This window comes from Dipodomys ordii, unplaced genomic scaffold (genome assembly GCF_000151885.1).
Source record: "Dipodomys ordii isolate 6190 unplaced genomic scaffold, Dord_2.0 Scaffold23, whole genome shotgun sequence".
NCBI lineage: Eukaryota > Metazoa > Chordata > Mammalia > Rodentia > Heteromyidae > Dipodomys > Dipodomys ordii.
Genome location: NW_012267239.1, coordinates 2088749 through 2100898, shown reverse-complemented (window position 1 = coordinate 2100898; position 12150 = coordinate 2088749). Strand labels below are relative to the sequence as shown.

The 12150-nt window shown below is 52.4% G+C and overlaps 1 protein-coding gene across 6 annotated transcripts in view; it reads right to left on the bottom strand.

Moving 5' to 3' along the window:
• Patz1 (POZ (BTB) and AT hook containing zinc finger 1) overlaps positions 1-12111 on the bottom strand; it is a 21671-nt gene extending 9560 nt beyond the window's left edge. For 4 of the 6 annotated variants that reach the window (XM_013014464.1, XM_013014461.1, XM_013014460.1 and 1 more), the window contains exons 1-3: positions 10419-12111; positions 9006-9069; positions 2323-2494 (exon numbers count right to left, since the gene is read on the bottom strand). In XM_013014464.1, the coding sequence (XP_012869918.1) occupies positions 2323-2494; positions 9006-9069; positions 10419-11689 (1507 nt within the window). In that variant the 5' untranslated portion in view covers positions 11690-12111. Of the gene's footprint in view, positions 1-2322; positions 2495-7001; positions 7938-9005; positions 9070-10418 lie in introns of those variants that run through there. The other 2 variants (XM_013014465.1, XM_013014462.1) reach the window with 2 other exon arrangements.
• Between the last annotated feature and the right edge of the window lie 39 nt (positions 12112-12150).

The window sequence follows — 12150 nt, the reverse complement described above, 5'->3', positions numbered from 1 at the left end:
TCAAGGCGAGCGCTCTACCACTTGAGCTACAGCGCCACTTCCGGTTTTCTGGTGGTTTATTGGAGATGGGAGTCTCACGGTCTCTCCTGCCCAGGCTGGCTTTGAACCGCGATCCTCAGATCTCAACCTCCTGAGTAGCTAGGATTACAGGCGTGAGCCACCAGCACCCGGCTCCCACCTCTGGTTTTCTAGTGGTTTATTGGAGATAAGAGAGTTTCATGGACTTTCCTGCCCCAGCTGGCTTAGAACCATGATCCTCAGATCTCAGCCTCCTGAGTAGCTAGGATTACAGGCGTGAGCCACTGGTGCTCGGCTTGGAGAAAGAATCTTAATGTACAATACTTGTTAAATTTGCCACATTGGCTCTTTTTTTTAATTTTTAATTTTTTGGTCCTGGGGCTTAAACTTGGGACCTGGATGCTGTCCCAGAGCTTTTTTTTGCTCAAGGCTAAGAGCTTTTTTTTGCTCAAGGCTAGCACTCTACCACGTGAGCCACTGTATCACTTCCAGCTTTTTCTGAGTAGATAAGAGTCATTATGCAGGGACTTCATCAATCATGCTTTTTCTGGGGATGAGTCTCCCGGACTTTCCTCCTGCCCAGGCTGGCTTAGAACCGCGATCTTCAGATCTCAGCCTCCTGAGTAGCTTGGATTACAGGCGTGAGCCACCAGCGCCCAGTTATCAGCTCTATCCTTACTGTCTTCCTGCTGTTTCCTGCTGCTCTTCTTTCTTCCGGAGCTAGGTGATTATAAGCTGTGTATCTCCTATCCACTCTTTGTTAGCTTTCTTGTTAGGATTAGCAACTACACTTTTCCTCTGTTGCTGGTTCTCAACTTCTGGTCTCTAAGTCAGTTCTGGGACTGCTAACTTCAACACTGAAAACTTGATGAAAGTAATGTTGATGGCCATGTTACAGTTATTTTGGGGGTGCTGTCAGGAAGCCAGGTAAAAATGAAGCAAGGTAAGAAACCAGCTTTGTTACAGAGCTTGGGCTGTCCTGATTAGGTCCCTGCATGCACAACAACCCCACTGCTTGCTCCCCAGGGGAAGCTGTCAGAAAACAGGACAAACCGCTTAAGCAGCTTTCAGGACTACACCTTCCCCTTTCAAAGTGGGTTGTCTGGTAGAACAAACTTCGATAGCCAGTGGCTTTAGAGATAAACCTCAGGTGTGCAGTTCCAGAAAACCAAAGAACCAAGCTACTCATCAGGACCCTCTGGGGTCCTGATAGCCCAAAGACACCCAAGGAATCCAGACAAGGCCTTGTGTGCCCAGTCCGATCCAGAGTACCAGCATTGTTAACAAAATATAAGAATGAGACCTCCCTAAATGCGCACCAAATCCTGGATTCAGAGAACTTTTACCTACCTTGTCTCTTGGGCTCCTCACAACAACCCTATGAGATGGAAAAGGTGAGGGTTTTAACCCCTTTTGAAAGAAGAACCTCAGACTTAAAGAGTCAAGGCTTCATAGCGAGGGGTTGGGACTAAACCCCGGGTCCATTGATTCTCAGTTCATTACTCCACCTACTAAGCCATATCCCAACCTTACAAAAACATTGGGGCAAGCATGCTCTGCAAAGCAGCATTTCCAGCAACGCCCCCACCTGGCCAAAGCAAGCTCACCATGCAGAAGCCTCTTTACACTCAGCCAGACAGTTGCCTTGACCTCCTTCAGCCCAGTCAGGGAGCAAGCCTCCTCCATGTACATAAACTCTGAGCACTTCCAACAGCCAACTAGACCCAGCAGAACCTCAGACTGACTTCATCCAACACAACACAGCTACCAGCCTCAAACTCAAGCACTCCGCCCTGCTCAGAGCACCTTCCACTCTGCTCTCCCATCAAGGTTTAGGTTTTTTTCTAACCATTCATGCCAGAAACTTTCTGCCTTTGCTTCCTCGCCAAACTCCATCTCTTTTCCGTAGCTGCTCAATATCAACTGTCAGTGAATTCATCAAGCAAAAGCTTCGAAGCGGGACCTCTTTACATTCTCCTTCGGGGCCCAGTAACTTCCTCATCAGCCTCAACCTTTCAGGAGTGTCTGCAAAATGCATCCATCCTGCCACCTGAGTGGCAAGTTGGAAAATCACCTCTCCTCTTTCTGTCGCTGGTCTCCTAGGATCTCCCATTCCAAACACCTAACTGGGTGATCAAAGGGTTTTTTAATCAGTCAGTGGGAAGACAGGATGATGATGCAGAGTGCAGTCTTGAGGCGCGCGCGGGCTGGGGGGGGGGCGGTGCAGGTGGTGAAGACACCTCTGAACCTCCCACACAAGTCCAGGCCCAACCTCTGGAGGTGACAAAGCAGTGAGGAGATTACCTCGGTTACAGATACTGCAGAAGTTGCTGGGCCCCTCACTATGCTTCTTCAGGTGGTCGGCCATGTATGCTGCCCGCAGGTACTTTCCACACACCTGACAGGGAACCTTGTCTTCATGACAAGCCAGGTGGGAGCGCAGGCGGTCTCGAGTGGCGAAAGAAGCATTGCAGGTCTGAATGCAGAAGAAAAAAAAAAATGGAATGAGACAAAACCAGGCATTCCCTATCTGATCTAGTGTACCACAAGGCAGAAAATAGTTTCCGGCCATCTAGTGAACTCCTATTAGGAAAACAGTGTTAAGAGTTGGGTTCAGGCTCTCTATTCACAATGCCAAATGGCTGCTCCTTATTTCCCAGGATGTCTTCTCATGGTAGTACCCCTGAATTGGAAGTGTTGCATCTAGACCAGGGTAAAGCTAAGTTCTGTGCTCTATCACAGAGTGAGGAGTTAGGAATTTGTTCATTCTGAACCATGAAACATCAACTTTAAGTGCTATTAAGTGAATCACGGATGTTTTGGGAATATAAACTACTCTTCCTGCCCTCCATTCAGGGGTCTGTCCTGATTGCTTCATACAAAGAATTCAATGTATTCATTTCATTTAACAGCAACATTAGTCTTGGCTACAGGGAAATGAAAAAGGCAAGAGAAAGCGCAGAGATAACTGTGAATATTTTCCTGAGTCTGAATTGAAACAGCAGCGCGTAAAATGATAGCTTTGATTGTGCTAATGTGAGAATTAGCAGGGAATGAAGGCCAGAGGCTCTGAGAGCATTAAGTGCTGGAAATGAGGACAGTGACACCAGCCCACACTGACTAAGCAGGCCCTCAGCTTAACCTGAGAGCTGTCCATCTCACCCAGCCCTCCAGGGCAGGCTGTGTGGTACCCCTGTGTGACAAGGGTGCATACCATGACTACACCTTGTCCTGAGCACTGACTCCCAGCCAAGCCCCAGAGTAGACAACTGAGGCACTTATTGTCAGCTTCTGCACCCTAGGAACAAAGCCAAGTTGCCAGGCATTTCCCAGGGCTTAAGGGACCTGTTTAGTAATGGGCCTTATCTCTCCCCAACATCCCTTCCTCTTCTAGGGTGTACAAAGCCACCCCAGCCCTGAGAGACACCACATATTTGAAAGCACCAGGAAGAGGTTTTTGAGCCGTTTTAGTTCCATGGGTAGTGTCCAAGTCACTTCTTTTGTCTGTGTGTGCTTACTGTTTAGGACTCTGAGAAATAGCATCCACCTTCAAGAGCATTACAAATGCAATATTAACCCACTGAAGAGCTTACAGCCCATGTACTTTCTGTCCCAGAGCTGCCTCTATTGCCTGATTAGAAGATGGGGATTCTGAGAAGCTGAGATCGCAAGGTAAGTGTCTGAGCGAGTCAGCACAGCACATGAAAACCATTACTTGTCTCCTCACCTGTACAACTAAAGCAAGAAGCAAACTCATACAACACTAGAGGTAGAGGACGCCACTGTCCACTACCCCATTCCCAGATATCTGCAGCAATACAGGCCTGGCTGTTCCCAGTCATTTTTTTTTTTTTTAAACTAAAATGTTACAAACTTAAGCAGAACAATTTATAGGAGACAGATACTGCTTTTATTTGTTTTGTTCTGTTTATCTATGTTCAAGTTACTTGTTTAACTATTAGAAAGCTACGCCAGGCGCTGGTGGCTCATGCTGATAATCCTTGCTACTCAGCAGGCTGAGATCTGAGAATCACAGTTCAAAGCCAGCCTGGGCAGGAAAGCCCATGAGATTCTTCTCTCCACTAAACTACAAAAATAGCCAGAAATGGAGCTGTAGCTCAAGTAATAAAGTATCAGCCTTGAGCACAAAAGCTCAGGGACAGCACCTAGGCCCAGAGTTCAAGCTCCAGGACCGGCAAAACAAAAAATTAGGAATCTTAACTAGAAAGTCAACTTGCCCAGAATTGGGCTACTGGATCATACTTTTAATCCTAGCTATTCAGGAGGCAGAGACCTGGAAGATCGCAATTCAAAGCCAATTCAGACAATCTGTAAGACTCCATCTCCAATTAACCAGCAAAATGCTAGATTGGACTGTAGTGCTAGTGGTAGAGTGCCAGCTCTGAGTAAGAAAACAGTAAAAGCACAAGGCCCTGAGGTCAAGCACTAATACTAACACAAACAATAACAACAAAAAGTCAACTTGCCTCCTAGAGAAAGCAACAGTCTAAACATACTTGCCATGGCCAGAGTAGGGCCTAAACAATCCTCCTAACTACTTAAGAGATCTTGTCTTTCCCTGTTTACAGCTGGGCAAACTAAGACCCTCCTAGGATCAGGACAGTTAAGATGTGAACCAGCCCTGAGGGTATGTCTTTACCATCTTTAGATTCAGCCGAGGCAGTGTCTAAGGAGAAAAAGGTGACAGTGACCCTTGTGTTCTTGGGATCTGGGTTCTGCTGACAGAGAAAGATGACAGGATTTTGGCCGAGAAACCCCAACACCTAGGTAACTCAGAAAACATCCTGGAAGCCGGGCGCCGGTGGCTCACGCCTGTAATCCTAGCTACTCAGGAGGCTGAGGTCTGAGGATCGTGGTTCAAAGCCAGCCCAGGCAAGAAAGTCCGTGAGACTCTTATCCCCAATAAACCACTAGAAAATCGGAAGTGGCACTGTGGCTCAAGCAGTAGAGCACTCACCTTGAGCTGAAGAGCTGAGGTACAGTGCCCAAGCCCAGAGTTCAAGCCCCACAGCCCACCAAAAAAAAAAAAAAGAGAAAGCATCCTGGATACTCAGTCCTTGGGTCACAGGTAGGCAGTCAGGGGGACCTTGCAGCCCCCAAATCCACCAGCCTATAAACTACATTAAGAGCTGTCATTAGTACCCCTGGAGGGTACACCTGTTTATCCATAGGCAAAAGCTTGCTTTGCCAGTGACCCAAGAACCACCCCTCCAGCAGTGAGAAGAGTGTGTTTTAAGCCTCAGGACTGGAAGGAAACAATATGAACTGGGTGTAGGAAAATGGAGCTGAAAGCACACATTCAGGATTCTGTCTTCCACAGTCCCTGGGAGAGGGAGCCACCAGAGAACTATGAAAGGGATGCCTTGTCTCTCTCGCCAGCCTTCTTTTGGGCTCTGTCCTCTACAGGCTTTGTCTGTCATGCTTTGCTACCTAAAGATGATGGACAGCCAACCCTCAATTATCCACAAGTGGATTATCCATTTGGGGATTAGTTAAGCAAAATTAAAAATCCTAGGCCAGGCTGGCTTCCCCCAGCCTGTCCTCCATTGATTATCTCTCATGGAATAAAAGCTAACTTTAGCCTGAGCAAACATAATCAAGAATGTAAATTTGCTACTGGGGAGAAAAAGACACAACAAAAACTTGCACTGTGTTATAAAACCAAGCTGAAGGAATCACTGGCTTGTTTGTACGAGGGTTAACCTGCAATCCCCAAGGTTTTCTGAGGAATCTGTCCAAGTCTAGGCCTGCAGAAACTCAGACAACACAGAAAATGAAGGAGGCTGGTCACAGGACCCAGGAGAGAAGAGGCGGAGGGAGAAAGTCAGAGCTCAAAGGGCATACCCAGAACCTCTATTCTGAGACTACTTCGGAGAAAAGTGTTTCCAGTCCTGCAGACAGTAGGAAGATAGAGAGCCAGTACCACAAAGCCTTTGGTGCTTAGGATGCCGGTCTTGTTCCTAGCCAGGGCTTACATAGCCTACAGTATTAGGAGACATTCCTGCAGGGCCTGGCCCAGGTCTCCTGAACTGGATCATCAACACTCAATAATGAGTCCATCATGCTCACCTCCTGCACTTCTTAAAATTGTGCATCCTGTGTGCCAAGGCCCAAATGGCACCAAAGGATGCTAGCACATACATCTACCTCTGGTGGCCTAGGGAGTCTGGCAGCCCAGCAAAAGTCTAAGAACAACACATGAAAGCCCAGCTCTATAGGTCTTGTTAGGCCCCTCCTTCAATGTACCCCAATTCACTCTTCAAACCAGCCTGAGATGTAGGGCCACTGGAAGCAATCAGAGAGATCTGAGGTACTCCATTTCCTGGGGGAAATGTCTCCCTACTCCCCCCACCACTACCACCCCCCCAACCCCTAACCTACCCCCAACTCCCACCCCATCCCCATCCAGCTCATAAACACAACAGTGCCTGGGCTACATGGGCCAGTTAGAAGATTCAGGCCAAGCCTCAAAAAGGCTTGTGTTTCCATGCCAAGTCTGAGGCTTCCTGCCTCTGCCTTCAGATGACCTTTCTACTCAAGCCAGGGCGCCAATCTCTGTGACTGGCCCCTTTCATCCTTTGTGGCATCAGGAGGGACCAAGAGGTAGGGTCTGTGCCCAGCCTGCCAGCAACCTAAGGGACTAACTCCCAGAAAGCCATCTCTTCACTGTTGATGTTCTCAGAACACTACACAATACCAAACAGATGTCCTGCTGTTTAACCAAGCCCAGGCACACCTGGCTGGCCCCTCTGTACATGAGAGTCAACATGTCTTCACCTGCTGGGTCGTTGTTAGGAGACTCTCATTATAGGGCCAGAGGTGGTAGGCCAGGAGGTCTATGAGTGTGCGCTGGAGGGGAGGGGAGGGCAGGAGCAGGCTCACACAGCAAGGGACAGTGATGTCGGTGTTATGACACAGACCAAGGACAAAACACACAAAGCCTCAAATGTTAGAATGAAAACTTTTATCAGTCCTGTTCTCCCCGCGGAGCCTGCGGGGGATAGGTGGGGGTGGGGGGGTTAAAGAACACACCAATGGGATCTGGGGTTGTTGGGGGTCTACATCTGCTTTATCATCCCTAAACCCATATACTAGGGTGGCCCAATGTAAAGCTACACATTAGTTTAGTTACTAAACAAAAAAAAAAAAAATCCTCTAAAAACATGACATTCTCATTCACTAGCCAGAAATAACAGCAGTCCTGTCTGAGAAGGGAAGAGGACAACCAGTCTGACTCTAGCTAAAACTGTGCCCAGAGGCTTCTCTGAGGGTAGATACCCACCCAGAGTGACAGCAGGAGAACCAGGCTCCTTTCTAAAAATGCCACTCATGGCAAGCGATGCCGAGAAAGGGAAGCAGCTATGTTGGGGGCTTGACTTCTGGGAAAGCCCCAACCTCCAGAATTACCCAGACAAGGCCAGATGCCCAAGGACCACCTGTTTAAAAAGGAAGCAAGAGAGTCCAGAAACCTGGAGGCTGGGACAGGGCCACAACACAACTCCCAAGTCACAGGGGGAGGACTTGGTGGGCAGGGACCACCTTGCTGGCCCCTCCTCAAAAGCGGAAGTATTATTTGGGCCATCAAGGGATTCCCATTCCCCTCTCCAGGGAGGCTCAGGCTAGCCTACAGGCCACTGGCTAAAGGCCCGGCTGCCCTCGGGGGTGGTCCAACCCTGCCTCAGATATCCTGGTGGGGCTGGGCAGAAGAGAGTGTTGCTGGAGTGTGCTGGGCTCAGGTTTTCAAGGGCTGGGAATGACTTTTTTAGAGAAAGGGAAAAGGCGGTGTCAGGAACCGAATGGGACGACCTCCACAAAGCAGGCTGGGCAAAGTCCCATGATGGCAGGTCGCTAGGAAGAGGTTCCAGGGGCGGCAGGCCGCTGCTGCTCCCAACCCACACCTGAAAAAGGGCAGAGAGTGCAGGTTACCCCCCCAGGCCACCGGGCACACCCCCAACTGCCCTCTGAGGTCCTCCTATTCTGCTCAACACACTACTTGGAAGTCAGAATGTGCTCTGTGATGAAAGAACCAGAAACAGAGAGGGAGAAAAGGCAGCAAAGCAAAGACAGATACTACTAGCAGGCCCACCCTGGTTCACCCTCCTCAGGGGAGGCTGCCTGCACTGTGCATACTGTCAGCCCTTCCTGAAGCCGTGCCTCTTGCCACCAACAAGTGAAGGAGCTGTGAAGACTGCCCCATAACCCTGCCTCACCCTTACTGGACAGGCTCTTGGCTCAGAAGAGGGAGAGATCGAGGAGAAGACAGAGGCACATTTTCCATCCACACAGGAAAGCTCAGTGACTAGGATCAGAAAACTCAATCTTCTGGGTACCAGTAATGACTCTAGATATTGTTCAAGCAGACATGAGGGAGAATCTGCTCCAGCCTTCCCTGCCTGCTACTGTATCTTGCTCTTCAGTACTTCCGAAACCCCGGCAGTTGGTACACATGACTCAGGATGGGCTAAATAGGTGCTATGCTCAAAGGCACCCACTCCCCTCAACCTCCTCCATCCCAACTTTGTGCCCAAGGGCAAGGAAACTCAGAAGGAGCTCCGTCTCAGGTCAGAGCCCTCTTAAATTCCTACAGTTCCTACAAAACTGCTGGGAACCAGCAGCCAGGCCTAGTAAGGTGCCATCCCTCCAGGACAACACTTAAGCAACGTGACCCACTTTCCAAGGAACTGGCAAACACCAGGAAAGGAAAGCCAAGCAACAGAGTGAAGACAAGACAGGGTGGGGACCAGGACCAAGCAACCAGGAAGGAGGAAACATCAGCCATGGGGGAAGGGAAGGGGCTGGAGTGAGGAACAAAGGAGGGCAGCGGGAGGAGGATGGAGACAGAGTGGGAGGTGTGCAAAGCAGGGGTCAGTCAGTCAGACCGCCCAAGCACACTCGGCAGTGCACTCGTGGCTGTGAGACCAGCAACAATCTCTTTCTGCCCATCTTTTCCCTGCCTTGGCCCCTACCTGACACTTGTGAGGCCGCTCAGAAGTGTGCACCTGCTTGATATGTCCATTCAAGTGATCAGGCCTGGAAAAGAAAACCAAGAAGGACTTTAAAAGAAGACACTGAAAGAAGGGCACCAACTTGCCCAGCCCCCCAGACTCACACGTACACACAGAGCTGAAGAGGACTCCCTCTCCCCACCCCCAGCATGACAAAGACAAAGTCACCACCCAGCTAGGGCTCTCCAGGCCCATTTTCTCAGGGGGGGAGGGGAAGCAAATGCTTGCCTCAGATCTCGCCTACCCACCCCCACCCCCACCCCCATCCCCCAGCAGCAACTCAATGACTTCTAGAACCAGAGCCCCTTTAAAATGAGACTGGGTTGCCTCCAGGCGGCCTTTCCAGGAAAGGGGGGGGGGAGGATTCATTGTCCAGACTAAAGCCCCTTAGAAACTCAGTGTTCCCCTCCCCCCAGCCTCTCCCGCAGTGGCAGCCAATGAATGCCACCCAGATGGAATTCAGTCCCCAGAGGCTAGCAATGGAGCCTTAAGTCTCCAGCTGGGTTGGTAAGCCAGATGCCCGCCTGAGCAGGTGGGCAAGGGCTGCCAGACCGGTAAGACTGGTTCCTGGTTGGGGCCCCTCTGAGGGAGTTCTCTACCCCTAGGTTCACACAGGGGAGATTCTTAGAATTCAAGTTAAAACCAGCCTTTTTCGTCTAAATATTTTCTAAGAGAAAAACCAAAACCATTCTCTGCTCCCAGACAAGCCCTCAGTTGCCCACCAGGCTCTCTAGGAAGTAAGTCTCAAGGAAGTCCTGTCCTCTTTCCGTTCTCTCCTTCGAACATCTGGAGAATCTGTGGATTCCCTTTGGTTCTGAGCTACCGAGTCAGAGTGCCCAGCTTTATCTGTCTCAATGGGGGAGGGGGGGGTCATGTGAGAGGCCAAGCGGGATTCACTACTGCAAGATTGCCAAGGCTCTGGGCTGAAGGATCTGATGCCCAGGGAGTCCCAGCTGCACTGGTTCCAGCCTTTCCCCCCAGCAGCCATTCATGCACCGAAAGTCTTGGGAGGAGCCTGGCCTCCTGCCCCCAGAGGGGGCCTCAGGCCCGGTGCTAGAAGCACAAAGGGAGCCCAGGGAGAAGAATAGTAAGGCCCAGTGGCTTTGGCCTGAGGAATCCAGCCTCTTCTCAGAGGCAAGGAGACAACAGTACAGTATACCTAGTGCCAGAGAACTTGCCTGAAGAGAAGCAGCAGCTCTTGGCACCTCATCTCAAAATTAAGGACACTCTCTTCCAACCTAGCATGGTCCTGTAAAGGGTTGGTGCCTCCCCCACCCCAGTTTCCACATCCTCAGATCTTGGCAAAAAGCTGTCTCGTGGGGGAAGAGGACTGAAAACAGGTCGTGATGGGGGTGAGGAGGGTGCCTTTCTCACCTGGAGAAGCCTTTCCCACAGCTCTGGCAGATGTAGGGCTTGCCCACGGACCCATCATGGGACCGCACATGGTAGGACATGCGGTCTTTCCTCTTAAACCGCAGCCCACACACGGGACAGGAGTAGGGCTTCTCCCCAGAATGAGACAGCTTGTGTCGGTTGAGATGGTACACATCGCGGAAGATCTTGCCACAGATCTCACAAGCCACCTGCTTCCTGGTCCGGCTCCTCTTTCGGGGGCCATCAGGGTCCTCAGAGATGGGGAGCCCATTCTCACCCAGCCTTGGAGGAGGAAGATCGATGTAGCCCAGCTGGAGGCTGGTGACACCGTGCTGGGCCTCGTGCTGCCGGAGCCGGTTGGCGTCGGTGAACACCTTCCCACACAGGCCGCATGGAAGGATGCCTGCCTCTCTCAGGCCCCCTGGGGACCCGAACATCGAGTCCAGTAGGTTGGCCTTCCTTGGGCGGCCCCGGCCTCGCTTGCTAGTCAGTGGAGGGGCACTGGATGCCACATTGGGGAATGGGGAAGTCAGCAGTTGGGGGGACAGGGGTCCAGCCACCATGGGCAAGCGGTCCACCCCAGGTAACACAGGCAAAGAAGCTTGGCTGGCAATGGCTGCACCTGCTGCCCGGGCAGCTTCCTCCTCCGGCTGCATGCTGCCTGCGATGCCATTACTATTGGCTGCCAAGGCTGCCCCGTTAGTCATGTCCAAAGGAAAGCCCAAGTCTGAGGTCCCAGGAGGCCGAAAGAGCATGATGTCGGCCCGGGCAGGGGGCACCAAGATCTGCACGTTGGACTGTTTGATGACTTCCTGGCAGATTTCGATGACCGACCTCATCAGCAGGAACTTGGCGGCCGTCATGAGCTCGGGGAAGCTCTCCAGGCGTACCACGATGCGGGAAGTGTAGGCGAAGTCCAGGATGTCCCCGAACACCTTGGAGCTGATGGTGTGCATTTCTAGCTCCCGGCTGCCCCCAGCCCCGCCGCCCGGAGCTGCCGCCGCGCCCCCCACGTCTGCAGGACCCCCGTCCGCAGCACCTCCGTCGCCCAACTGGGCGCTGAACACCGACTCAAAGTACTCGCTGCAGGCTGCCAGCACGGCGCGGTGCGCCGGGAAGCTCTCGTCGCCCACCCGCAGGAGCACGTCGCAGAAGCGGCCGCCGTTTTTGCGCTGCTGGTTCAGGTTGTGCAGCATCTCGGTACTGTGCCTGCTCACCTGGTAGGTGTAGCAACCCGACGGGCCGCAGGAAGCGTCGTTTACCCGCTCCATGGCCGCCGCCCCCTCCCACTATCTGGGCCGCGGCACCCACCCGCCCCCCTCCCTTCCCCTAAGTACTGCGAAGCGGGGCGCAGCGGACGCGTCCACTCCCCACACGTGCCGGCCGGGGGCTCGGTAGTCTCGCAGGTGCGCCCAGCGCACACGCCCCCCCCCCTCCCCGTCCAGATCCGACTGTCTAGACGGCAGAGTGCACCACCCCCCACATAGCCGCCACCACCCCCACCCGATCGCACACTCCCCTCCTCCGCGCGTCCTCCTCCCCTCCTCTGTCTACCTTGGGGCGGGGGGGTGCGCGAGCGAAGAGGTGCGCCCCTCCTGCAAAAGCGCCCGCCACCTCCCCTCCCGCCCGCTAGGCGGCGCCGGCGCCCGGCCAAGAAGGGCGCGCGCACGCGGGGAGGAGGAGGAGCGGGAGGAGGAGGAGGAGGATCGGCCGGCCGCGCAGGCGCGCGCGC